This window comes from Mytilus trossulus, chromosome 13 (assembly GCF_036588685.1).
Source record: "Mytilus trossulus isolate FHL-02 chromosome 13, PNRI_Mtr1.1.1.hap1, whole genome shotgun sequence".
Taxonomy (NCBI): Eukaryota; Metazoa; Mollusca; class Bivalvia; order Mytilida; family Mytilidae; genus Mytilus; species Mytilus trossulus.
The window spans coordinates 40,671,857-40,697,164 of NC_086385.1; the positions used below are offsets into that span (position 1 = coordinate 40,671,857).

General features: G+C 32.1%; 2 protein-coding genes across 2 annotated transcripts; both read left to right on the plus strand.

Annotated features, from left to right (window-relative positions):
* Positions 1-5,280: 5,280 nt before the first annotated feature.
* On the plus strand, positions 5,281-6,915 carry LOC134694378 (uncharacterized). The gene is made up of 3 exons (XM_063555382.1): positions 5,281-5,565; positions 5,959-6,099; positions 6,814-6,915. The coding sequence occupies exons 1-3, from the start codon at positions 5,377-5,379 to the stop codon at positions 6,913-6,915; spliced, it is 432 nt and encodes a 143-aa protein (XP_063411452.1). The 5' UTR covers positions 5,281-5,376.
* A 171-nt stretch (positions 6,916-7,086) lies between these two features.
* Positions 7,087-17,144, plus strand: LOC134694379 (zinc transporter ZIP12-like). The gene is made up of 10 exons (XM_063555383.1): positions 7,087-7,303; positions 7,929-8,030; positions 9,526-9,911; positions 10,667-10,853; positions 11,289-11,458; positions 12,459-12,599; positions 13,250-13,310; positions 14,057-14,209; positions 15,248-15,435; positions 16,836-17,144. The coding sequence occupies exons 1-10, from the start codon at positions 7,087-7,089 to the stop codon at positions 16,968-16,970; spliced, it is 1,740 nt and encodes a 579-aa protein (XP_063411453.1). The 3' UTR covers positions 16,971-17,144.
* The last annotated feature ends 8,164 nt before the right edge of the window (positions 17,145-25,308 follow it).

Below are 25,308 nucleotides of genomic sequence, written 5' to 3' on the forward strand. Positions count from 1 at the left end.
GACTTGTCTTGAGATGTTAAAAACAGCTGATTTCAAATAAAAAAGTATCATTTTGATAAAATCAATAATAGTTTTGGCAATTTTGAACAATTGAGAACAAAATTATAATACGATTCTTCTGACATTCCTCTAAATCTATGAAAAACAACCAACTCTAAACTATAAAAAGAACAAAAATCCAAGTGAGGTCAATAATTTTAGTAAAATGAAAAAATATTTGCATTTTTGGCAATGCATACAATAATTTAATATCTTTTTCCTTAAAGTAAGCATACATTATGAAGAACAGACAATCCTAATGTACAAAAAGTACTGAAATCATATGGCGGTTAATGATTTGTATCAAAATAAAGTTATATCTGCATTCCTATTGCACAAACAATAAAAGTTAAAGTATTGTAAATCTTATTATTTCCTATTCTTATTAAAAGACTTGTCTTGAGATGTTAAAAATAACTGATTTCAAATAAAATGGTATCATTTATAATAAAAAGAAAAATGATTTTTGGTATTTTAAATAATGCGAAAAAAAATGCAATCTACTATAAACGTTGATATCAGAGACAAATCTTCTTCATAATTATATAAATACAAATACATTCTAGAGCAGAAACCAATATCAATTCTTTGTTTCATATTTTTTTTAACAAATGATTGAACGTTAACTTACAGTCGGATACATAATATTGAAATCTGATATTTACAATGAATGAAATTATTCGACAGTAACAGTTTGATAAATCAAATGGGTGTAATTTTTGAGAAATAAGAATGATACAAAGATCTACAATTGTTCAAATGGTGTTTATGTAAGCAATTAAAGGCAACCGTACGGCCTTCAACAATTAGAAAAAAAACTTCATTGTATGGTTTGCCTCGACATGAAAAATATGAAAAGAAATCAATCAAGGAAACTATCAATCTAAAACATGGCTACAATTTACAAAAAACGTAAAGAATCTGGAAGGGTTAAACATGCTAGTAAGCGCTTAACCCTAACCTTAGAGTTGCAATAGTACAACATGTACGCCAGTTTTGTGTAAATCCCATTCTTGTATTATTGTAGTACATGCATCTAAGTGACGATATAATAATAAAAAACACATAGTTGAGATGGACGCGGACAGGCACTTATACGAACCAAAATCATAAGATCTGAGAGAACTCGCAGTCACTGACAACTAGCTATATATATATATATAGTAACCGCCGATAAATGTTACCCCCTTAATATATTTGATTGTCCAAAATGGTTATCTATGACACCTGTGGATCGTCTAGATCTGTGTATACATTTATTTATGGAGATACATATCCTCCTCGTTATTCCCCTAGTAAAAAGGTTGTAGATATGTCGCTTTCAATATCCAAAACAGTGGTTAACGCTTTTGTGCGGCAATTCGACGTATCCGCTGTTTCATAGTTATTTTGGTTTGATATAACAACTCTCTTATAGACCTTCATAGTATATAGTTACATTTTTTTACTTGATATAAATTTAACTCATGTTATCCTTCTATTATAAAACGAATGAATTCTTTATTACATATTTTAAAGCGATGTCTTTCCATCTTTATCCTTTTCCCCTTTTTTCTTTAGTCTTTATTTATTTGTCTCATTAATTGTTATTCCGTTATCATAGCATCCTACTTTTTTATTACTTTTGATACTTTTCTATATTCCTTATGTTTTTTTCCCATTTACTTTGTACCTGATGCACCATAATTCCTTTTTATGTAAATCTCGTTCCGTAGTTGTATTCATATAGACAAACATCCGCTAGAGATCAAAAGCATAGACCAAACGGGTGTATATCAAAATAATGTAGATTTAAGCAATTAAACTTTGTCATCATATGACCTTCAACGATAAGCGTTATTCATACCGCATAGAAATCTATAAAAGGCATCGACATGAAAAACGATAAAAACAATTCTCATTTTATTTATATACACACAAAAATAAACTATAAACAAAAAAATATCAATGATAGTGTTATAACAACCACTGAATTAATATATGCTGGGTTAAAATTATTTGAAGATCTGAATTGTATTATAATGCATGTGCAAAACTGTACATCTATAATAAACGATAATGTGAGGAAAGGCATAACAGATGTACACTTGTTGTATCTTATTCTTTCGAATAAATGTATACCAAACTCTGCGAAGCGCATGCACCCATACATCGATTTCTGGACCATAGCATTTCACAGAATTGACTGAAATAATGATATTCAGAGCTAAGTTATATGATTTAATCAGATTATTACACTTGTATTCCTCCACGGTCTTTGTTATACCGAATAAAGCGTGCCATTAGGTTTGAAACACCATAATTAAGTTTTCAAGTGTACATCTTTATTACCCTTTAAATTTATTTTTTGTTGCGACGGAAAACAATTAAGAAGAATTGCAGAGTTGCATACACAATAAAATTAAATAGAAATGTAAAAACAATGACAGTACACGAAATGTAGAATATAATTCTAATCTAAATTCGCATTTGTCTCAACTCGGCCGATTCCGTACCCTCATCTCGGAAAGTAGCGGATTCTTCCGAGGTTTGCTGAATGCTAAATTCTGTGACAAATTACTTTCGTATCCTAATCTGAGCTTCTGGTGCAATCGTACCGATTTCTCAGGTTGAACATCAAATATTGATTTATTCGACGAGGAAGTCCGCTTACGTTCTTGATCAAACTACATGTATGTCCGGATTTAAGACTATCACAAGTTTACCTACTTATCTTTTATCTGACAATACGATGTTAATATCTCCTGTATACACACATTGGTTTCTCATACCGGTCCTTATCAAAAGTTCACATTGGAACACAGATATGATTCACATTTATAGAAACACTGTCACGAGTCAGTCAAAAAGTAAGGACATTGTCTTATTTATTTAGGTACAAACGATGTTAATATATATTATAATCTACAAGGGTGGTACATCGCGGTGGGGGTGGGGGTGGTGAAGAGGACTGTATGAGGGTCTGTATCTATATCTATAATATCTATAATATTTACGGAAAAGAAGAGAATGAAAACTGTTACAAGTCAGTTAAAATGTTCGTTAGAATAAAGAAGAACATTTGATCTAATTCATATACATTGTAAGTACAAGATATGTTAGGATACATTATATTCGACAAGGGTAGTAAACTCTGGATGCGGTGTAAGTGTAAAAGACTATATGAAAGTCAGAACGTAGTTTACAGAATGGAGTATAATAAACAATACTAAAAAACGGGACCAACGAACGATTAAATCGGTTATACAAATATAAAGAATAGAGAATAATGGGTTAATAATAAAGAAGAATAGATAGTGCGAATGTATATTAATGGATTATCAAGATCTTAAAACTAGAGAATAAAGTCTGATATTTAAGGACAAATAAGATAGAGAAAAATCATTACCAATTGTTTAGTCCAAAGATTTTTTTATGTCTTATCATAATGTACTCTTGTTTGTCTGTGGCCTTTTTGTCTTTTGTATATATCAGTGGCATTATGGGTTGGTTTTAGACTGAAAGTCCCTTTGGTATATTTTGCCTATCTTTTTTTCCAACGAAATGATTATTTAGTGTATGCACATGATAATACCTAGGAGAATTCATGCAAAAAGATGCACCGAAGAGAAATTACCATTTTAGTGGATTGGTGTTTAACGCCACTTTTGAAATTATTGTGATATTGCATTGCAGTTAATTTGTATGGGTGGAGGATTCCGAGGAGGCAGAGTGAATCTGACTATCGGTAGAAAAACTGGAAATTCTAGTCAATTCATATATTCGAGCGCACTTTCTAAGTGCGGGATTCGAACTCACAACCGTAGTGTTGACTGACAATGTCTGTCTAAAATGATACATATTTGGACTCACTTAATATCGTGTCTGTATATAATCTGCCAAAGAACTATATTTCTCAGAATTACATGTTTAATGTATGTATAAAATGATGCTCAAGGGCGTCTTTATCATCATGCAAAGGAACATAATCTTGTATAATCTTTGTGTTAGTGATGGCTTAGCGGAATCTCTCTGAACTTAATGTTTATATATAATGATGAACGTCTTTATATAACGCTGTGCAGGAAAAATATCTTAAAATATAATCTCTATATTTATGATGACCAATGGTAATCTCTTTTAACATTGTGATACCAAGTAGAAAGAATGTGCATTATGTCTGTATGTAATTATGTATCCAAGGGAATTCCTTTACATATCCATAAACTATGACACACAGTGAGATTACTCTTAAACATGTAAAAGTAATAAAAAAAATAGTGACCTTCTACATCACGTGTGTTAATAATGATTCCCATGGAAAATATTCATTCTTGTAATGATACCATAAAGGGATAAATATCAGTCCCGAAAACACAAGAAGATTACCTTTTTTTGTTAATGATGTCCACTAGGAATATCTCTTAAAATTCTGTTTGTTTAGAACGATGCCAAGGAGGAATATATCTTTTTATAACGATGTTATTGATAATTGTTTTCCTTTTAGATTTTGCAAAACATGAAGGCCTTGGTATGGTTTTTGGCCTTATGGATGTATTGTGTTGTTGAATGTCATCACAATGTCAGAACAGACAGATGGAATGAAATCTCACATGTTCTTTGTGATTTAAATTACAACAAAACCGACCCGCACGATTTGATCAAATCTGTATTATACCAGATGCGTGGTATTGAGCGATATAGAGTAACATGGAATCGATGTGTCATTAAACCAAACGCCAAACATTTGAACGAAGTACGTTCAAATAATGAGTTCTAGTTGTAAGATTTTTAAACGACTATTATAATCAAAACATGCAGCTTCATGCAATTACTAATTAACAAAAATAAAATAAGCATGCAAATATAAAGACAACACATTAGTTTTGATTTTAAACCTCAGGAGTCAATGTCCATGCGGCTCACAGCTGTATGTACATTAAATGGGAGACCATGCAATCGGTAAAAACACATAAACTATGTATAAACTCAAAAGGAAAAAGATAAATAATTTAGCTTTGACATATACATGATATACAAAAGGATTTAACAGTAACTATATATTATAACGCTTACAAAAATAGAGCAAAAGGACAGAAATAAAAAGTATGAAATGTCACCTACATGTATGAGGCAACATTAAATAGAAACGGTTTTTGTAACGGTGTTTCCTGTAGGATTTTTTATTGTTTATTCCGAGTCATTGATCATGTTGATAACGTTTTACAATACAAGTTATATCTTTTATTACAGTATATTGAGTCAGACCAATTCTTACAAAGTTTCATCTCCAATGTAACATGTGGACACGGTGTTTCAGAGAACAACTTCGAATATCTCACTACCCTGTCTTTATCAATGGCTGTTCATCTAGAGAGATTTGTATGCCCGCATAAGAGTATAAAGGAATTTCACCAAGTCTATCATATCTTATACGGAAATCCTGGATCATCAAATATAAGCCAATTACTTGGAACTGTTCGACGTTTTTATAGACCTGGAATGTCTCCAAAACAATCACATATGACGTACAAGAATAGACTACAGGTATACTTTAACATTCAAAAAATGCACTCCCTACGTTCTTTCCTTTATTTTATTGAAGAATTATTTCATTTTATGATTGTTAAAGCTTACTTTTGCTGGGGGACTTAAGAAATTTTACTTGGAGTTGAGCTTTTATTTTGTTAATTCTCTTTTTGGAAGCCACGAAATTAAATATCCACAAAAATAGGGAAATATTTTCCCAGTGTGATTGTTTTCACTAAATTAATAACTTGTATACTCTCATTGGAATCTTGTTCTGATTTTTTTACAAGTGACAACACGTATTTAAAAAAAAAAAAAAACCACTCTATTGAATAATAATACTTTCCAGTTTTAACTTTTTTTTTGTGTTTTCAGTGTTCAGTCAATTGTATGCCATTATTATACTTTCAGTGCTTGCATCCTGCAATAATTGAGGAACATATACACAGACTAATTAACAGTCATCAAAACAACAGGGAAATGATAATAGAAGACAAACACGACGATATCAAGATTATACTCAATGGTAAAATCGTCTCCTTAGAGCCATACGTAAGTTATAACACACACTATGACTGTTTGCACAAATAGCCGAATATCGCCAACAAAGATTTGAAATGGGATCACCGGGTTAAATTTGTCACTAGACATTAGAATAATTCAACACATGAGTACCCCCTCCCTAACCCCCCCCCCCCCCCCCCCCCCCCCCCCTTTATGTGCATTCTATACTTTACATCTTCAAATTTTGATTTTTCAAACATTTAAAAAAAATTATCAGTGACGATCGAATCCGAAAAAAATTAACATAATTGATTGTATCATTACATGACTTGTGTACAAGCTATATTTATCATTGTTTTTATACTCTGATGCATTTCAAAGAGGCATCAATATCTAAATCAAGACATAGGTTTTAAAGTGGTCAAGTCGTCATCGTCAATAGCAATTGCGCATTCTTAATCAGTTAAAACATATATTTAAAGAGAAAAAAAACTAATGATAGTTCATGCAATTTTTCGTTTAAATCATTATGTATCAATAGATGTTATAAATGATTTTTTTTTTACTTTCATTACCATTTTTTTTTAATCCATATTCTGTTGTATTACACATTTTGTAACAATCCTTGTGTAAGGTTTATTGACTACATAATTGCATTTATATTCTAACATGTCGGTCAAAATACTGCATTGTTTCTCTATATCACGGGGTTTTGGATGGGGAGCGATTATTTTGTGAAAATGAGACTCCCCAATATTATAGATGAACTTTCTCACAGTAATAATGAAGAATCATTCATCTGTGGCTCAAAACCAGCCACGACTAAATCGGCCTCCACGTCTTAATGTCTTAATATCATTCTAGTAGCTTTGAAGGAAGAGTGTGTACTTAAATGCTATTTTTGTCGGATTTGACATTTAGGTTTCACTCATAATAATCAATATCACTTAATATTGTTTTTATTGTTGATCAGTCATGTTTTCTTTCTATTATTTTTTATTTTCAATTTTATAAATCACTATATTTTTTCTCTTGATGTTTAACTCAATACCACAGAACGATGAGTCAGACCCAACAATAAAACCAGAACACCAATCACATGAGAGAATGACCATCAAACCATCACATCAACATAAATGTCCTCGAGTTATTGTACCGAGAACATCGCAAAGACCAGATCCTCAACAGTTTATGAGAATGCAACGGATTCTTCATTCAGTTTCTTCGAATATCGTTTCTGCAATTTTAAGAGGTATCGTTAATTTGTTTTCTTCTGCTAAGTTCCTTTTGTTTAAATCTCACCAGACACGATCATGTACAGAGGCAAAATATTTGAAATATTATTATATGCGTATTACAGAAATTGTTAAACATTTAAGAATTTGATACATAGTTATTGTCATATATGTATTAAAACTAGGGCATATATCTACTGTTGAAATTTTAATTTATAACAGCCTTTCAAAAAGAGAACACTCCTAGTCTTCTTTCTTCCCTCTGATTTTTACAGTTAATATTTCGTGTTTGTAACAGATATTTCCTAGTAATAATCTTATATAAAGTTGATATTTAATTTAGTCTTTCAATCTTAATAAGATAAGTTGAGAAACAAAGAAGCGGAACATAATATTGGAATGGTTAAACTCATAAGGAGAAAACTACCTGGAAACTAGAAAAAAAAGACAGAAAGACAAACTGTCTGCACAATACAAGTTCCCCCTCCCCTTTAATTGTGCCTTTGGTTGTTATTTTATATCAGTTTTTGTTTCGAACATAATAACTGAATAAAAATGTATAGAAATATTTGCACGAGAAACTGCAATTATCTGTGTACATTTAGCATTTGTAAACAATATATATATATATATATATTACAGGTGTCAACATATACGACGATAAAACATATTGTTTAGTGGATCATCTTGAGTACATCATGCGTCATTATGGACACCATCATTATAGTTACATGGATGAAACAGGTAAACTATATGTTTAATCATAATATATAGGTACATTGGATATTGTTATTCCGAAGAAGCATTTTAAATCTTTTGATAACTGATCATGACGATAAAATAGTATTGGCGTAAGCTTGATAGCAGAGCGAATACTTCGACTCTTATACGGAAAATTGGATTCAGATTGAATGTACGTGTAATTAAAACTGTTTATAGACTCCAGTCTTTTAATCAGATAATGTTAATGTTTGAAATTAAAATAAAATATTTTATCTGAGCAACGCTGACAGATTAAGTCTCACGTTGTCATGAAATATTATATTACCAGTACTATTACAGTAGTAAAACGTAAATGTTAAGTATGGATGTAAAACATTATAAAATTAATGGACTTGAATAATCAAAAACATAGAACTATGTTTTACAATACAAATGGGAGGGATGTATAGCTAATAAAGAGATTTAACTCAATTTTTCTTCAGAAAATGTCTGCACTAAGACAGGAATATGACCGTGATTTATTTTCGTTGTGGTGGTTCATTAAATCTATTGTTAGAATTTGACAGGTTTATGAACTTTTCCTGTGTTTATTTTTCCTTGGAGTGCAGTATATTTGCTGTTAAAACGTTTTAACACTTTAATTCTTAGCATCAATTAAAGTCAATGTTAAATGTCCATGACTTGTACGAAGGGACACATAGTATACGGTGTAAATGCAATGTCATATTGATGCTCTCCATGGGATCATTATAAGAAGGTTGAGTACCTGTAAAACGTAACTACGACTGCTTTTGTGAGTTTCGTCTTGCTAAATAATTAGTTACATGCTTTTATTTTCAATATCTCTTTTTGGCCATGATTTGTCTCATTTAAATCGTCAAGCAACAGTCTTTTATATGAAATGTAGATTTAGAAGTGTTATTTTCTTGTGTAACTCTTGAGGAGGTTTGTAATTCTATAGTTGGTCAAATATACTGTGTTTCCAAAAAAAAACGCAGTAGGAGCATTTCCAATCCTGGTCTGATATAAATAGAAAATAATTGTATACTTATATCCTGCACTCGGGGGCATGCTTCTGCTCGCTCCTTAACAAAACTTCATTGATAATGTGCGTTTGTATGTTTTATAATATGACTTTCCTCAGACGATTACTATTGATTGAACGAACATGACATATGGGAATGAATATGCCAATAGGTATATAGAAAAAACGCAAAATAGTTACCAGGATTGAAATTTTATATTTACGCCGGACGCGCGTTTCGTCTACAATGACTCGTCAGTGACGCTCAAATCCAAAAATGTCAGAAAGGCCAAATAAAGTATGAAATTGAAGAACATTGAGGACCAACAAGTCCTAAAGGTTTTGCCAAATACAGCTAAGGTAATCTATTTCTGAAGTAGAAAAGCCCGTGAAATTCAAAAATTCTTAATTATCTTTATATAAAGAAAATTTAGTCTTTTTAGCATTGACAAATTGAACTGCTCGTTAATCATGAATAATTTATATTTGCAGATGTGAAACAAATGATGTCTGATATAATTAAAGGATACAAAATAGACAAAGTAAAGGAACACCATAGGAAGACTAAACGATCTAGTCATAATAACGATGAACATTTTGGTCTACACTCAAATCCTCAGATGAACCATTTTACCGGTCAACATTCAAACCCTCAAATGAACCATTTTCCAAGTCAACATTTAAATCCTAAATTCAACCATTTTCCAAGTCAACATTCGAATCCTAAAATCAACCATTTTCCAAGTCAACATTCAAATCCTCAAATGAATCATTTTCCTGGTCATGAATTCGATGCAAAATACAGAACAAACAAAGCTTCAAGTTTTAATGATTTTGTTGACACAGACAGTACCGGCTCAGTTCTAAATTTTTCTAAGGTATTTACAATAAGTGTAGATAAAACACCTAAACGCAGACAAGATAACAAAAAAAAACATCTTGAAGAGAAGGACAAAAGATACCAGAGAGACATTCAAACTCGTAGATTGAAAATAAACTGACAACGCCATGACAACATAAAAGACAAACATACACATACTAGTTTTTAAATCACACAATGAGTACAAATGGTTCGCAAGTTTAATGACCACGCAATACACATGATAAAGTACTAGAAAACTAACTATAGACTTGTGTGATCAATAATGTATGCTATATCTTTCGCGTACAAATGTATATGCCAAAAGTCTGACAAGTAGTTAACACATCTATAATTGTTCACTTGAATATACATATCACACACATTTTCGTATTATTATCTTTTTATTTTGCTCCTTTTGTAGTTAAGTGAATCCGAACGTTTGTTTGATAGAACAAATAACATCGGGATTGAAATTATTTCTAGATTATTACATAGAATAAGACATAAACGAGAAGAACAAGAAGTTAGATTTAAGTCATTCTATTGAATATTGATATTGCTATATCATTTTTTTTATCAAAAGGATCAGGAAGTTATATAAATGGGACCCAATCACAAAATTACACAAAATTGTCAAATGTATAGACTCAAATTAACATCTTGCTAGTGCTTTACCAAAAAACAATGACTTTCATAAAAAAATGTTATTAAGTTGTAAGTGCTGTATATAATCGTCAATTTTTTTTTTACTTTTAATTTGTCTTATTCAAGTTATTGACAACCGGAGAAATGGTGCAAATGGTGGAAAGGAAGTTTGAGCATCACATGACAAACCGAATAACGAGAGAACAATTTCTAGACATCTGCCCGTCTGTAATATACAGTTTGTTGCAGCGTTCAGAAATCAAAGACAAAGAAGATTTGGTAAAAGATCATGTCCCTCCTTCAGCTCTTGAAAGTAGGTTGACAGGGTTTTTTTGGTTAATATATACAGATATAACTGTATAAAAAATAAACGTAAAATTATTCGAACAGCGTTTTACTTGTAAGAGATAAGATATAAGAAGTAACAACATTTAGGTTATGATGAATACACAGACAATAAAAAATATCACACCATAAACTGGCTAGAAAATTCTTTCAGAAATACAGTCTGATGGTTTTTCTAAAGAATATATTATAAATGGCATCGCTTTAAAAATCAAACGAATGCGGTCCAGCGAAATCAATCAAAACTATAACTGCAGTCCCTGAAATACACGTATTGCTAAGGTCAATTTATAGGTCGATTTATGAAAAGCAAAGGTCCTCATATCCTCTTTGGACTTTATTGAAGGGTAATTTTAACTAATTAAATATAAGTAATCTATACAATGTTAACACTTTTTTGTAGTATATGGATTTGGAACAGCAAGCGTTTTTGTTATCAGTTTAGCTTCACTTGTTGGGGCTGTATTCGTCAAACTATCACAGAAGGTTATAAAAGACTATCTCATGGGAATGTTACTTTCACTGTCAGTCGGTTGCCTGGTTGGTGATGCCATTCTACATTTACTGTCTGAGGTAAATTATCTTACATTTGGTGTTGAAAATTGCATTTCAAGTATACCTATCCCAAGATAATAAATTTAGTTGTCAATTGGAAAAACTGTTATAGCAGACAAAGGTAACAATAACTTTATGGTATAATGATAATAGCAATATTTTGACCAATGCAAGCGCATGAAGATAAAACATGAACAACGCTTTACGAATCAAAGATTTAAAGTAATACCGGCGTTTTACAACATCGTATAGCTCCGACGTACACCGGGCGTGTTAAAAAATAATGTACGCTGCCAATACGCTAGTATTTTGGATGCATTCAACCTGGTAATCTTATTTGTAATTGCACATCGAGCTTTAATCGTATTAGGCGTACGAGACACGAATGGTTATAACCAGCGTTATTTGACTTCGAACAGGTGCAAATAAATGCAGCGCGTTTAAAATTCACCATAAGAATTGTTTTGCATTGTCTTATATGGGCCTTTTATAGCTGACTATGCGGTATGGGCTTTGCTCATTGTTGAAGGCCGTACGGTGACCTATAGTTGTTTATGTTTGTGTCACTTTGTGGATAGTTGTCTCTTTGGCAATCATACCATATCTTCTTTTTTATGTAATCTGAAGTTGTAGTGTAACAATACACCATAGAAAGAAACACTATACAATATCATTTGAAATGGCCTATATGTAACTCAATCTAAAAGACATATTTACAAAAACAAAACATACCCTGAACGAATAAATTTGATATATATGACAAAACATAAAAACAATGAAAATAAAACAAGGTCAGATGAAAACAATAGCAGACTTATGTATGTGAAATATTTTATAAGTAGTGATGCATTTTCAATTAAACGACAGTTGATTACTGAACATGTAAAAGACGATGTTTTTTTCTAATTCTCACCATTTGAAATTCAAACTATCTATCAATCGAGATGTGTTGTTTTAACATGTTTAACAGACAAGTAAATTTAAGTACATAAGTCATATTTACACATTTTCATTCCAGGTTTTAGCAGACGAAAGCAATGGAGAAAAGGCAAGAGTGACAGAGAATTTGACAAAACAATGCGCACTACTTGCTAGTATTTATGGATTTTTCTTACTGGAACTGACATGTTCTTTTCTGAAAAGTAGCACAAAAGACAAGGTAGACCAAATAAATGTATACTAAAATGCTTCTTGGGGATGTTGTTTAAACACAATTACGTAAAATTGGTTTTAGTAGCACAATGACTCTGTACAGAATAGAAAAGTACAAGATTTGATAGCGTTTCCTTTAAGGGTTTTTTATTTACTTTGTTGAAATACCAAATTTGCTTAAAGATGAAATGTATCATTCCAATGGGAAGCATAATACGTAAAAGATAATGTGTTCTTTTAAAAATATGTTCAATACTTTTGAAATGAACTGATATTGTCTTCATATTTTCGAATTTAAACATATCTCGTAAGAACTTGTGCTAACCAATTAAATTGTATTCTCCATTAAAAATAAAAGTTGACAGTTGTACAATTTGAATATAGTTCAACTTACTACAACTTACAAAATTTAGTTGGTTACATCTCAGATATAGTGACCTTTCTCAGTTTAAAGATAACCCACATTAACTTGGTTATATGTATGCCCCTTTTGTTCATATAGATCGTTACGATCTCATCTCTGTTATATCGTTTACATTCAAATAAAAGTAGTTGGATTTAAGAGTTTCTTTTTAAATTTAGGAGAAAAATAATAGGACGCAAGAACGTAATGGAAAATAATTTGGATTTACACCGCTGTTTATTCTTGATTTACAGAAAGATGATGATTACCAATGCCAAAACGAGGAGAACCAAACTAAAGGTCAAAGAGAAAAAGGTATTTTGTAATCGTAGCAGTCTTTATAAAAAAAGAAGATGTGGTATGATTGCCAATGAGACAACTGTCAACGAGAGACTTACATGACACAGACATTAACAACTTTAGGTCACCGTACGGCCTTTAACAATGAGAAAAGCCCATACCGTATAGTCAGCTATAAAAGGCCCCGATATGACAATGTAAACCAATTCAGACGAGAAAACTAACGGCTTTATTTATTTAAAAGAAATGAACGAAAAACAAATATGTAACACATAAACAAACGACAACCACCGAATTACAGGCTCCGGACTAGGGGACAGACACATACATAAATAATGTGGTGGGTTAAACATGTTAGCGGGATCCCAACCCTCCCCCTGAACTGGGACAGTGGTTTAACAGTACAACATAAGAACAAACTATAAAAATCAGTTGAAAAAGGCTGAACTCATCAGATGGACAAAAATACATGTCGAAGTGGCCGGTTAAGTTTGTTTACTTCGGTGATTCTTTACAAAATAAATAAAATTTAGGATCGAAACTTGAATTCATAACAAGTTTTGTTTGTTTGTTCTGTTTGCATCGTGTCTGTTTTATATCCCCCCTTTCTATAAAGCTTGTAGCATTATTTCGACATCAAAGCAAGAAGTTCTGAAAAAAAAATTAAACAGGTAAAAGAGTAACTACATGTAGTTGAAGAAAGGAATGTTAATTGAATACTGACATAGAATGGAACAATAGTTTTGCCTTTAAAATTGCAGATAAATCTGCCCTTGCTTGGATGGTGATAGTAGGGGACGCAATACATAATTTTGCAGATGGTCTTGCTATAGGCGCTGCCTTCAGTAAAGACATAACAGTTGGATTATCTACCTCAATAGCTGTGTTTTGCCATGAGTTACCCCATGAGTTAGGTTTGTTATTTTTTGTATTTATTAGAGAAAAAAAATAGCTAAGAAAGAATCTTTTCGGCAGCGTTTCAGGGATGGCATGAATTGTCAACTTATTGTTTCTATATTTGTATAAATATATATTTTTTGAATACTCTTTCTTCTAAAGAGATTGACAAAATCTTCGGAATTTTGGGGTCCTCAATGATTTTTAACTCCGTGCTTTTCGCCTTTTTAATTCTTTTGATTCAATTGTCACTGGTGAGTATTTGTAGACAAAACGCGTGTCGGCGCACGGCATGTTAATCCTGGTAACTCTTATGATTTATATAACAAATTGTCCTGACTGCCTCATCATAATAGCATATAAAATACTCGACGCTTGAATTCTAATTACTCACTATTTCAAAAAGAGACGAAATATACCTGACGGTTCTTCAAACTCGTTAGTCGAAAATGAACTGAAAATTTAATGAGAAAGACAAGTAACATAACACAAACACATGATGGAAAAACTTCAGACAGAGCTACAGGGAATGCTCTTAAGTGTTCCAGAAGGGTAAGCAAATCCTTATCTACATGTGGCACCGTTGTGTTATTCATGTTAATACAAACCCGGTGATAAGTGCTTATTTGTAATTCACATTCAGATAAAAAGATGGACGGGATTGATACAACGATCGATCCAAATTTATTCTAAGCCATCTTCGAAACATATTTTCCATTACGATTAATCAAATCGTAAAGCTGTCCAATATTTTGTCGAAGAGAGTACAAATGACAGTTTTATCACGATGATTATTATTAAGATAAAATCATGAGCATAGGAAAAAGAGAACCTTTGAAAAAAATAGATATATATTTAGCATTCACAGTGCACAGGCTATTCTCTGAGCAACTGATTTGAAGTAGAAAAAATGATGTTTTCCTAATGTTCATTGAAAAGTAGTTTACTAAATATAAACGCAGAAAATTCTGAGCACATTTGAAGCACCTTTAACCCTATAACTTTCCATATTTATAAGTATTTCGTTTAAAATAGTTATAAAATTCTTCTTTCAGGAGATTTTGCAGCCTTAGTGTCTAGCGGTTTGTCAATCAAAAGAGCCATGGTTTTGAATTTCATTTCAAGTCTGACAGCGTTTTTAGGGTTATATATAGGCATACTAGCAAGCTCAAATGATGTTGCTAGATCCTGGATATTCTCAGCTGGTGCAGGCATGTTCATTTATGTGGCCTTAGCAAACTTAGTAAGTATAACATTTATGTTTATGTTTTTGGTGACTGTGGTAAAAGTAATTATCTACACTATCATTAGCAATTCAACACAGTAGTTGATGTTCAAACGACGCAAGTAGTTCGACTTCAATCTTTAATGCTTTAAATTGCCAAAGTTCTTATTGGATGTATGTAGTTTTCTCTTGATACAAATGCATAATAGTTTATAAAATTACTTAGTACGTATAACACCTTTTTTGATGGCCGTGGTATTAGTAATTTTCTTACACTATCATTAACAATTCGACACAACAGTTTAAGTTTAAACAACGCACATAGTAGGTGCTTGTAACTCTAAGTTTTCCTGCCGAAGTTATGCCGTTTGTTCTATGAATATAACAGTTTATTTTCCATACATAAAATGGCTACTTAGATAGCCATAGGTGCCGATTGTGCCGTTAAACAAAAAAAGCCAACAAAAAATTTATTTACTATAAACTATGAAATCGAATACATGTATATATTTTTTTTTAAAAAGAGTGGGTATTCAGTAAAACTAAAATATTCTCATAATGTAAACACGGTTTTATAAACGAAAACGATTCGAAAAATATGATAAATGTGTTTTAAATAATCGACGACTGAAATGATTAGAAGGAAATAAGACCATTCAAAAAAACTGTGATAGGTCTCTTTTAAAACAAAACGTCAAATCCGATCATGTACAAATTTATTTATAAACATAACAAAGTTGATCAGCGAATGTTTTGAACTCTGTTATTTGTAATTGTATACCATACTCGCCATAAATTCAAAATAAAATATTTTTAGTCAACTGCAAATGTAGATTATGTTTTCGCAATGTCTTATAATTGATACCAACAGTCAACTGTGTTACTGGCATCATCTTTCAAAAGTGGTATTATTAAACTATAATTCGTTGACGCTATTAGTTATAACCTGTAACAATATCAAATTGCATACCATGCGCCTTATTGAGTAACCAGTCAACATCGATCAAATAAGGATTTATAAAAGCTAATTTTTGTCTGTGAAAGGTAACTGAAAACCCTAACGAATGCGTTGTCTGTATTTTAAGACCTCCTAAAGCGCAACATTTGATATCAAATATAATTTAATTTTCCAAATTTTTAAATCAACTCATCATATATACCGGAACCTAATTTTGTAACCCGAAATTTGTATACAAAATAATCATCAATGAGGCTCAAAGTTTACAAGTTTCAGAAGGTTAACCAAAGGAAGAAATTGAACGGCATTGAAAATCTTCAATTTTGAAAGGTTTAACAGGTACGGTAATCTATTCAGGGTATATTTTATTGGATTATTTTTGTTATTATTGTTTATTTCAATTATTAAACTTGAAAATGGAAACAGCCAAACTTAATTTATTCTTTTTTGTTTTTTTCAGATTCCAGAAGTACTGAGCTATTTCAAAAGAATACCAAATTTGTGTATGTTTCTGTCGTTGAACTTCGGACTATTATTCGGCTACGTCTCAATGTTGCTTTTGGCTATATACGAGGCAGATTTTGAATTACCATAAATCTGTGTAAATATTAGACTATCTAGCAGACATTATTCGTCCATAAAACAAATACTCAATGAAAGTAATACACTCCATTTCCTTTGTTGGAAAATGTGCTAATGCATTGGTCCGTTTACACAATATCAAAATCTTATTAACTTATAACTCAGAAATTAAATTTCATTTTTGTAATTATGCGTGTATATTTTTAGACTTTGCCTCTGGTATCGTTCGTTCCTCTTCATATCATTTTTTCATATCAGAATATGGGTCCAGTCTTATCTACTGTATTGAGTAATTGTACAGCTTCCTATTCATCTGAATAAGGTCTTAATATAATGTGAAAATGTTGTATCTAGTGGTACCTGCTAAGAATGTACTTAATCGTATGTTAATATAATGTACCTAGTGTTATGTTTTAAGTGAGAACTTAATGCTATGCTATACTAATGTACGTTTCATTGAGTAATTGTACAGGCTTTTTTATTCATCTGTCTGAGTACTAAAACCATAAAGTTCAGAATGTTTCTTATGTTATGTTATAAATATGAACTTAGTGCTTTGCTATAAGAATGTATCTTGTGAAGTCTTTAACGAAATAAGTAAGAATACACCTTCTCAGACATAAGATTGAGAAAGGATACAAGATATGTGTCTGTATGGCTTAGGTTGAATCTTTCTCAAACATCTGCCTGAGATCCCAAGCTTGTCTCAAATGCATCTGAATGAGTAAGGGCACTGCTTTGCAAACATATCAGAATATGGTTCCAGTCTAATCTACAGTTTATTGAGTAATTGAAAAGCTTCTCATTCGTCTGATTAAGGTTAAAATGCTATGTTATCATATGATTTCTAGTGGTACCTAACAAGAATGTACTTAATCTTTTGATATAATAATGTACATTGTTTTATGTTTTTACTAAGAACTTAGTGCTATGCTATAAGAATGTACGTTTGAATGAGTACGTGTGCAGTTTGTCTTTCATCTGATTGAGTACTATAGTTAAAAAGTTCATAATGTGTCTTGTCATGTGTTATGTTATAAGAATGTACTTAGTGCTATGTTATACGAATGTATCTTGCAAAATATTTAACGAAATAAGTAACAACACACATTCTCATACATAAGATTGAGAAAGGATACACCAAATGTGTCTGTTTGACCATTTCTGAGTAACAACATTGCACCAGCACCTGTATACGATGTGTATATCTCCAAATTGACACGCCATTCCCGTGTTTGCATTTCCTATCATGATGGTCTTGATACAGGGTTGTTATTCACAATGAAGCTATTAAATCAAGAGTTGGAAATAGTGAAGTTCAAATCATATCTTAGTTAATTTTACGAACGCAATCACGAGTTCGTTCACCGTTATGGAATAACCGTTTCACAAATGATATCGGATAGGTTTCTCACGTCGTAACTACAATCCCCTTCCCTTTCAAAAATGTGGCATTCCTTTATACTATTTACCGGATTTGTTAAATCATAAGCAATGCGACGGGTGCCATATGTGGAGCAGGATCTGCTTACACTTCTGGAGCACCTGAGATCACCCCTAGTTTTTGTTGGGGTTCGTGTTGTTTATTCTTTAGTTTTCAATGTTTTGCTATGTGTAATATTGTTTGTCCGTTTGTCCTTTTTATTTTTAAGCATGTAGTTGATCGTTTATTTTCGATTTATGAGTTTGACTTTACCTCTGGTATCGTTCATCCCTCTTTTAGGGTGACGTTTCCTCAAACATCTGGTTGAGATCCACAGCTTGTCTCAAATGCATTTAAATGAGTAATGTCACAACTTTGCATATCAGAATATGGTTAAAGTCTTATCTACTGTATTGAGTAATTGTACAGCTTCCTATTCATCTGAACAAGGTCTAAAAATAATTTGATAGCGTTTTATCTAGTGATACCCTCCAAGAATGTACTTAATCTTATGTTAATATAATGTACCTAGTGTTATGTTTTAAGTGAGAACTTAGTGCTATGCTATAATAATGTACGTTTCATTAAGTAATTGTACAGGGTTTTGTCATTCATCTGTCTGAGTACTAAAACTATAAAGTTCAGAATGTGTCTTATGTTATGTTATAAATATGAACTTGGTGCTATGCTATAAGAATGTATCTTGCGAAATCTTTAACGAAATAAGTAAGAATACACCTTCTCAGACATAAGATTGAGAAAGGATACAACATATGTGTCTGTATGGCTTAGGGTGAAGCTTTCTCAAACATCTGCCTGAGATCCCAAGCTTGTCTCAAATGCATCTGAATGAGTAAGGGCACTGCTTTGCAAACATATCAGAATATGGTTCCAGTCTAATCTACAGTTTATTGAGTAATTGTAAAGCTTCTCATTCGTCTGATTAAGGTTAAAATGCTATGTTATCATATCATTTCTAGTGGTACCTAACAAGAATGTACTTAATCTTTTGATATAATAATGTACATTGTTTTATGTTTTTACTAAGAACTTAGTGCTATGCTATAATGTTTGAATGAGTACGTGTGCAGTTTGTCTTTCATCTGATTGAGTACTATAGTTAAAAAGTTCATAATGTGTCTTGTCATGTGTTATGTTATAAGAATGTACTTAGTGCTATGTTATACGAATGTATCTTGCAAAATATTTAACGAAATAAGTAACAACACACATTCTCATACATAAGATTGAGAAAGGATACACCAAATGTGTCTGTTTGACCATTTCTGAGTAACAACATTGCACCAGCACCTGTATACGATGTGTATATCTCCAAATTGACACGCCATTCCCGCGTTTGCATTTCCTATCATGATGGTCTTGATACAGGGTTGTTATTCACAATGAAGCTATTAAATCAAGAGTTGGAAATAGTGAAGTTCAAATCATATCTTAGTTAATTTTACGAACGCAATCACGAGTTCGTTGACCGTTATGGAATAACCGTTTCACAAATGATATCGGATAGGTTTCTCACGTCGTAACTACAATCCCCTTCCCTTTCAAAAATGTGGCATTCCGCGTTATACTATTTACCGGATTTGTTAAATCATAAGCAATGCGACGGGTGCCATATGTGGAGCAGGATCTGCTTACACTTCTGGAGCACCTGAGATCACCCCTAGTTTTTGTTGGGGTTCGTGTTGTTTATTCTTTAGTTTTCAATGTTTTGCTATGTGTAATATTGTTTGTCCGTTTGTCCTTTTTATTTTTAAGCATGTAGTTGATCGTTTATTTTCGATTTATGAGTTTGACTTTACCTCTGGTATCGTTCGTCCCTCTTTTAGGGTGACTTGTTCTCAAACATCTACCTGAGATCCACAGCTTGTCTCAAATGCATTTAAATGAATGATGTTACAACTTTGCATATCAGAATACAGTTACAATCTTATCTACTGTATTGAGTAATGGAACAGCTTCCTATTCATCTGAAGAAGGGATTATATAATGCGATAGCATTTTATATATTATTACCCTCCAAGAATGTACTTAATCTGATGTTAATATAATGTACCTAGTGTTATGTTTTTAAGTGAGAACTTAGTGCTATGCTATAATAATATACGTTTCATTGAGTAATTGTACAGGGTTTTTTATTCATCTGTCTGAGTACTAAAACTTTAAAGTTCAGAATGTGTCTTATGTTATGTTATAAATATGAACTTAGTGCTATGCTATAAGAATGTATCTTGCGAAATCTTGAACGAAATAAGTAAGAATACACCTTCTCAGACATAAGATTGAGAAAGGATACAACATATGTGTCTGTATGGCTTAGGGTGAAGCTTTCTCAAACATCTGCCTGAGATCCCAAGCTTGTCTCAAATGCATCTGAATGAGTAAGGGCACTGCTTTGCAAACATATCAGAATATGGTTCCAGTCTAATCTACAGTTTATTGAGTAATTGTAAAGCTTCTCATTCGTCTGATTAAGGTTAAAATGCTATGTTATCATATGATTTCTAGTGGTACCTAACAAGAATGTACTTAATCTTTTGATATAATAATGTACATTGTTTTATGTTTTTACTAAGAACTTAGTGCTATGCTATAAGAATGTACGTTTGAATGAGTACGTGTGCAGTTTGTCTTTCATCTGATTGAGTACTATAGTTAAAAAGTTCATAATGTGTCTTGTCATGTGTTATGTTATAAGAATGTACTTAGTGCTATGTTATACGAATGAATCTTGCAAAATATTTAACGAAATAAGTAACAACACACATTCTCATACATAAGATTGAGAAAGGATACACCAAATGTGTCTGTTTGACCATTTCTGAGTAACAACATTGCACCAGCACCTATATACGATGTGTATATCTCCAAATTGACACGCCATTCCCGTGTTTGCATTTCCTATCATGATGGTCTTGATACAGGGTTGTTATTCACAATGAAGCTATTAAATCAAGAGTTGGAAATAGTGAAGTTCAAATCATATCTTAGTTAATTTTACGAACGCAATCACGAGTTCGTTGACCGTTATGGAATAACCGTTTCACAAATGATATTGGATAGGTTTCTCACGTCGTAACTACAATCCCCTTCCCTTTCATAAATGTGGCATTCCGCGTTATACTATTTACCGGATTTGTTAAATCATAAGCAATGCGACAGTGCCATATGTGGAGCAGGATCTGCTTACACTTCTGGAGCACCTGAGATCACCCCTAGTTTTTGTTGGGGTTCGTGTTGTTTATTCTTTAGTTTTCAATGTTTTGCTATGTGTAATATTGTTTGTCCGTTTGTCCTTTTTATTTTTAAGCATGTAGTTGATCGTTTATTTTCGATTTATGAGTTTGACTTTACCTCTGGTATCGTTCGTCCCTCTTTTAGGGTGACTTGTTCTCAAACATCTACCTGAGATCCACAGCTTGTCTCAAATGCATTTAAATGAATGATGTTACAACTTTGCATATCAGAATACAGTTACAATCTTATCTACTGTATTGAGTAATGGAACAGCTTCCTATTCATCTGAAGAAGGTCTAATATAATGCGATAGCATTTTATATATTATTACCCTCCAAGAATGTACTTAATCTGATGTTAATATAATGTACCTAGTGTTATGTTTTTAAGTGAGAACTTAGTGCTATGCTATAATAATATACGTTTCATTGAGTAATTGTACAGGGTTTTTTATTCATCTGTCTGAGTACTAAAACTTTAAAGTTCAGAATGTGTCTTATGTTATGTTATAAATATGAACTTAGTGCTATGCTATAAGAATGTATCTTGCGAAATCTTGAACGATATAAGTAAGAATACACCTTCTCAGACATAAGATTGAGAAAGGATACAACATATGTGTCTGTATGGCTTAGGGTGAAGCTTTCTCAAACATCTGCCTGAGATCCCAAGCTTGTCTCAAATGCATCTGAATGAGTAAGGGCACTGCTTTGCAAACATATCAGAATATGGTTCCAGTCTAATCTACAGTTTATTGAGTAATTGTAAAGCTTCTCATTCGTCTGATTAAGGTTAAAATGCTATGTTATCATATGATTTCTAGTGGTACCTAACAAGAATGTACTTAATCTTTTGATATAATAATGTACATTGTTTTATGTTTTTACTAAGAACTTAGTGCTATGCTATAAGAATGTACGTTTGAATGAGTACGTGTGCAGTTTGTCTTTCATCTGATTGAGTACTATAGTTAAAAAGTTCATAATGTGTCTTGTCATGTGTTATGTTATAAGAATGTACTTAGTGCTATGTTATACGAATGTATCTTGCAAAATATTTAACGAAATAAGTAACAACACACATTCTCATACATAAGATTGAGAAAGGATACACCAAATGTGTCTGTTTGACCATTTCTGAGTAACAACATTGCACCAGCACCGGTATACGATGTGTATATCTCCAAATTGACACGCCATTCCCGTGTTTGCATTTCCTATCATGATGGTCTTGATACAGGGTTGTTATTCACAATGAAGCTATTAAATCAAGAGTTGGAAATAGTGAAGTTCAAATCATATCTTAGTTAATTTTACGAACGCAATCACGAGTTCGTTGACCGTTATGGAATAACCGTTTCACAAATGATATCGGATAGGTTTCTCACGTCGTAACTACAATCCCCTTCCCTTTCATAAATGTGGCATTCCGCGTTATACTATTTACCGGATTTGTTAAATCATAAGCAATACGACGGGTGCCACATGTGGAGCAGGATCTGCTTACACTTCTGGAGCACCTGAGATCACCCCTAGTTTTTGTTGGGGTTCGTGTTGTTTATTCTTTAGTTTTCAATGTTTTGCTATGTGTAATATTGTTTGTCCGTTTGTCCTTTTTATTTTTAAGCATGTAGTTGATCGTTTATTTTCGATTTATGAGTTTGACTTTACCTCTGGTATCGTTCGTCCCTCTTTTAGGGTGACTTGTTCTCAAACATCTACCTGAGATCCACAGCTTGTCTCAAATGCATTTAAATGAATGATGTTACAACTTTGCATATCAGAATACAGTTACAATCTTATCTACTGTATTGAGTAATGGAACAGCTTCCTATTCATCTGAAGAAGGTCTAATATAATGCGATAGCATTTTATATATTATTACCCTCTAAGAATGTACTTAATCTGATGTTAATATAATGTACCAAGTGTTATGTTTTTAAGTGAGAACTTAGTGCTATGCTATAATAATATACGTTTCATTGAGTAATTGTACAGGGTTTTTTTATTCATCTGTCTGAGTACTAAAACTTTAAAGTTCAGAATGTGTCTTATGTTATGTTATAAATATGAACTTAGTGCTATGCTATAAGAATGTATCTTGCGAAATCTTGAACAAAATAAGTAAGAAAACACCTTCTCAGACATAAGATTGAGAAAGGATACAACATATGTGTCGGTATGGCTTAGGGTGAAGCTTTCTCAAACATCTGCCTGAGATCCCAAGCTTGTCTCAAATGCATCTGAATGAGTAAGGGCACTGCTTTGCAAACATATCAGAATATGGTTCCAGTCTAATCTACAGTTTATTGAGTAATTGTAAAGCTTCTCATTCGTCTGATTAAGGTTAAAATGCTATGTTATCATATGATTTCTAGTGGTACCTAACAAGAATGTACTTAATCTTTTGATATAATAATGTACATTGTATTATGTTTTTACTAAGAACTTAGTGCTATGCTATAAGAATGTACGTTTGAATGAGTACGTGTGCAGTTTTTCTTTCATCTGATTGAGTACTATAGTTAAAAAGTTCATAATGTGTCTTGTCCTGTGTTATGTTATAAGAATGTACTTAGTGATATGCTATACGAATGTATCTTGCAAAATATTTAACGAAATAAGTAACAACACACATTCTCATACATAAGATTGAGTAAGGATACACCAAATGTGTCTGTTTGACCATTTGTGAGTAGCAACATTGCACCAGCACCTGCATACGATGTGTATATCTCCTAATTGACACGCCATTCCCGTATATGTATTTCCTATCATGATGGTGCACCACTTATTGCGGACCTCTTTTTGTATTGTTATGAGTTACAATTTATGACAAAAATAAGCAAAGACCCATCAAAACAACATCTGATAAACAAATTTAATAATACTTTTAGATATTTGGATGATATTTTGGCTCTCAATAATGACGACTTCAGTATGTATATTAATGAAATTTATCCTGCTGAACTTACTTTAAATAAAGCTAATACTAATAATGACCACTGCCCTTTCCTCGATCTTGATATCTATATCACTAACGGAAAGCTGAATACTAAAATGTATGATAAAAGGGATGATTTTTCATTTCCTATCGTTAATTATCCGTTTTTAGATGGTGACGTTCCATTGTCACCATCTTACGGTGTTTATATATCTCAACTTGTACGATTCGCTCGTGTTTGTAACAATGTTTTAGATTTTAACGAGAGAAATTTATGTATTACTGAAAAATTGTTACACCAGGGTTTTCGATATCACAAACTAGGCAAAACTTTTACTAAATTTTATCATCGGTATAAAGACATCATTCGTAAATATAGCTCAACATGCAGACTTTTTATACGTTCAGGTATTTCACATCCATTTTTTTTTAATGAATGGCTATCATTTATTTTGAATTTATTGAACCATAAAACTAATTTTTGACTCTTCACATTGAATAATCCGCGAAGCGGATTATGTAAAATGTGAAGAGTCAAAAATTAGTTTTATGGTTCAATAAAATCAAAATAAATTATTGCCATTCATTATAAATAAATTTCTATCAAAAATAAGGCTCAAAGAACTGTTTATATAATTTGTATTAACAAAAACAACGTACACACATGTTGGCGTATGAATACTCAACGTCATAGTGGGCGTGTCGCCATAAAAATTGACAACATTGAAAA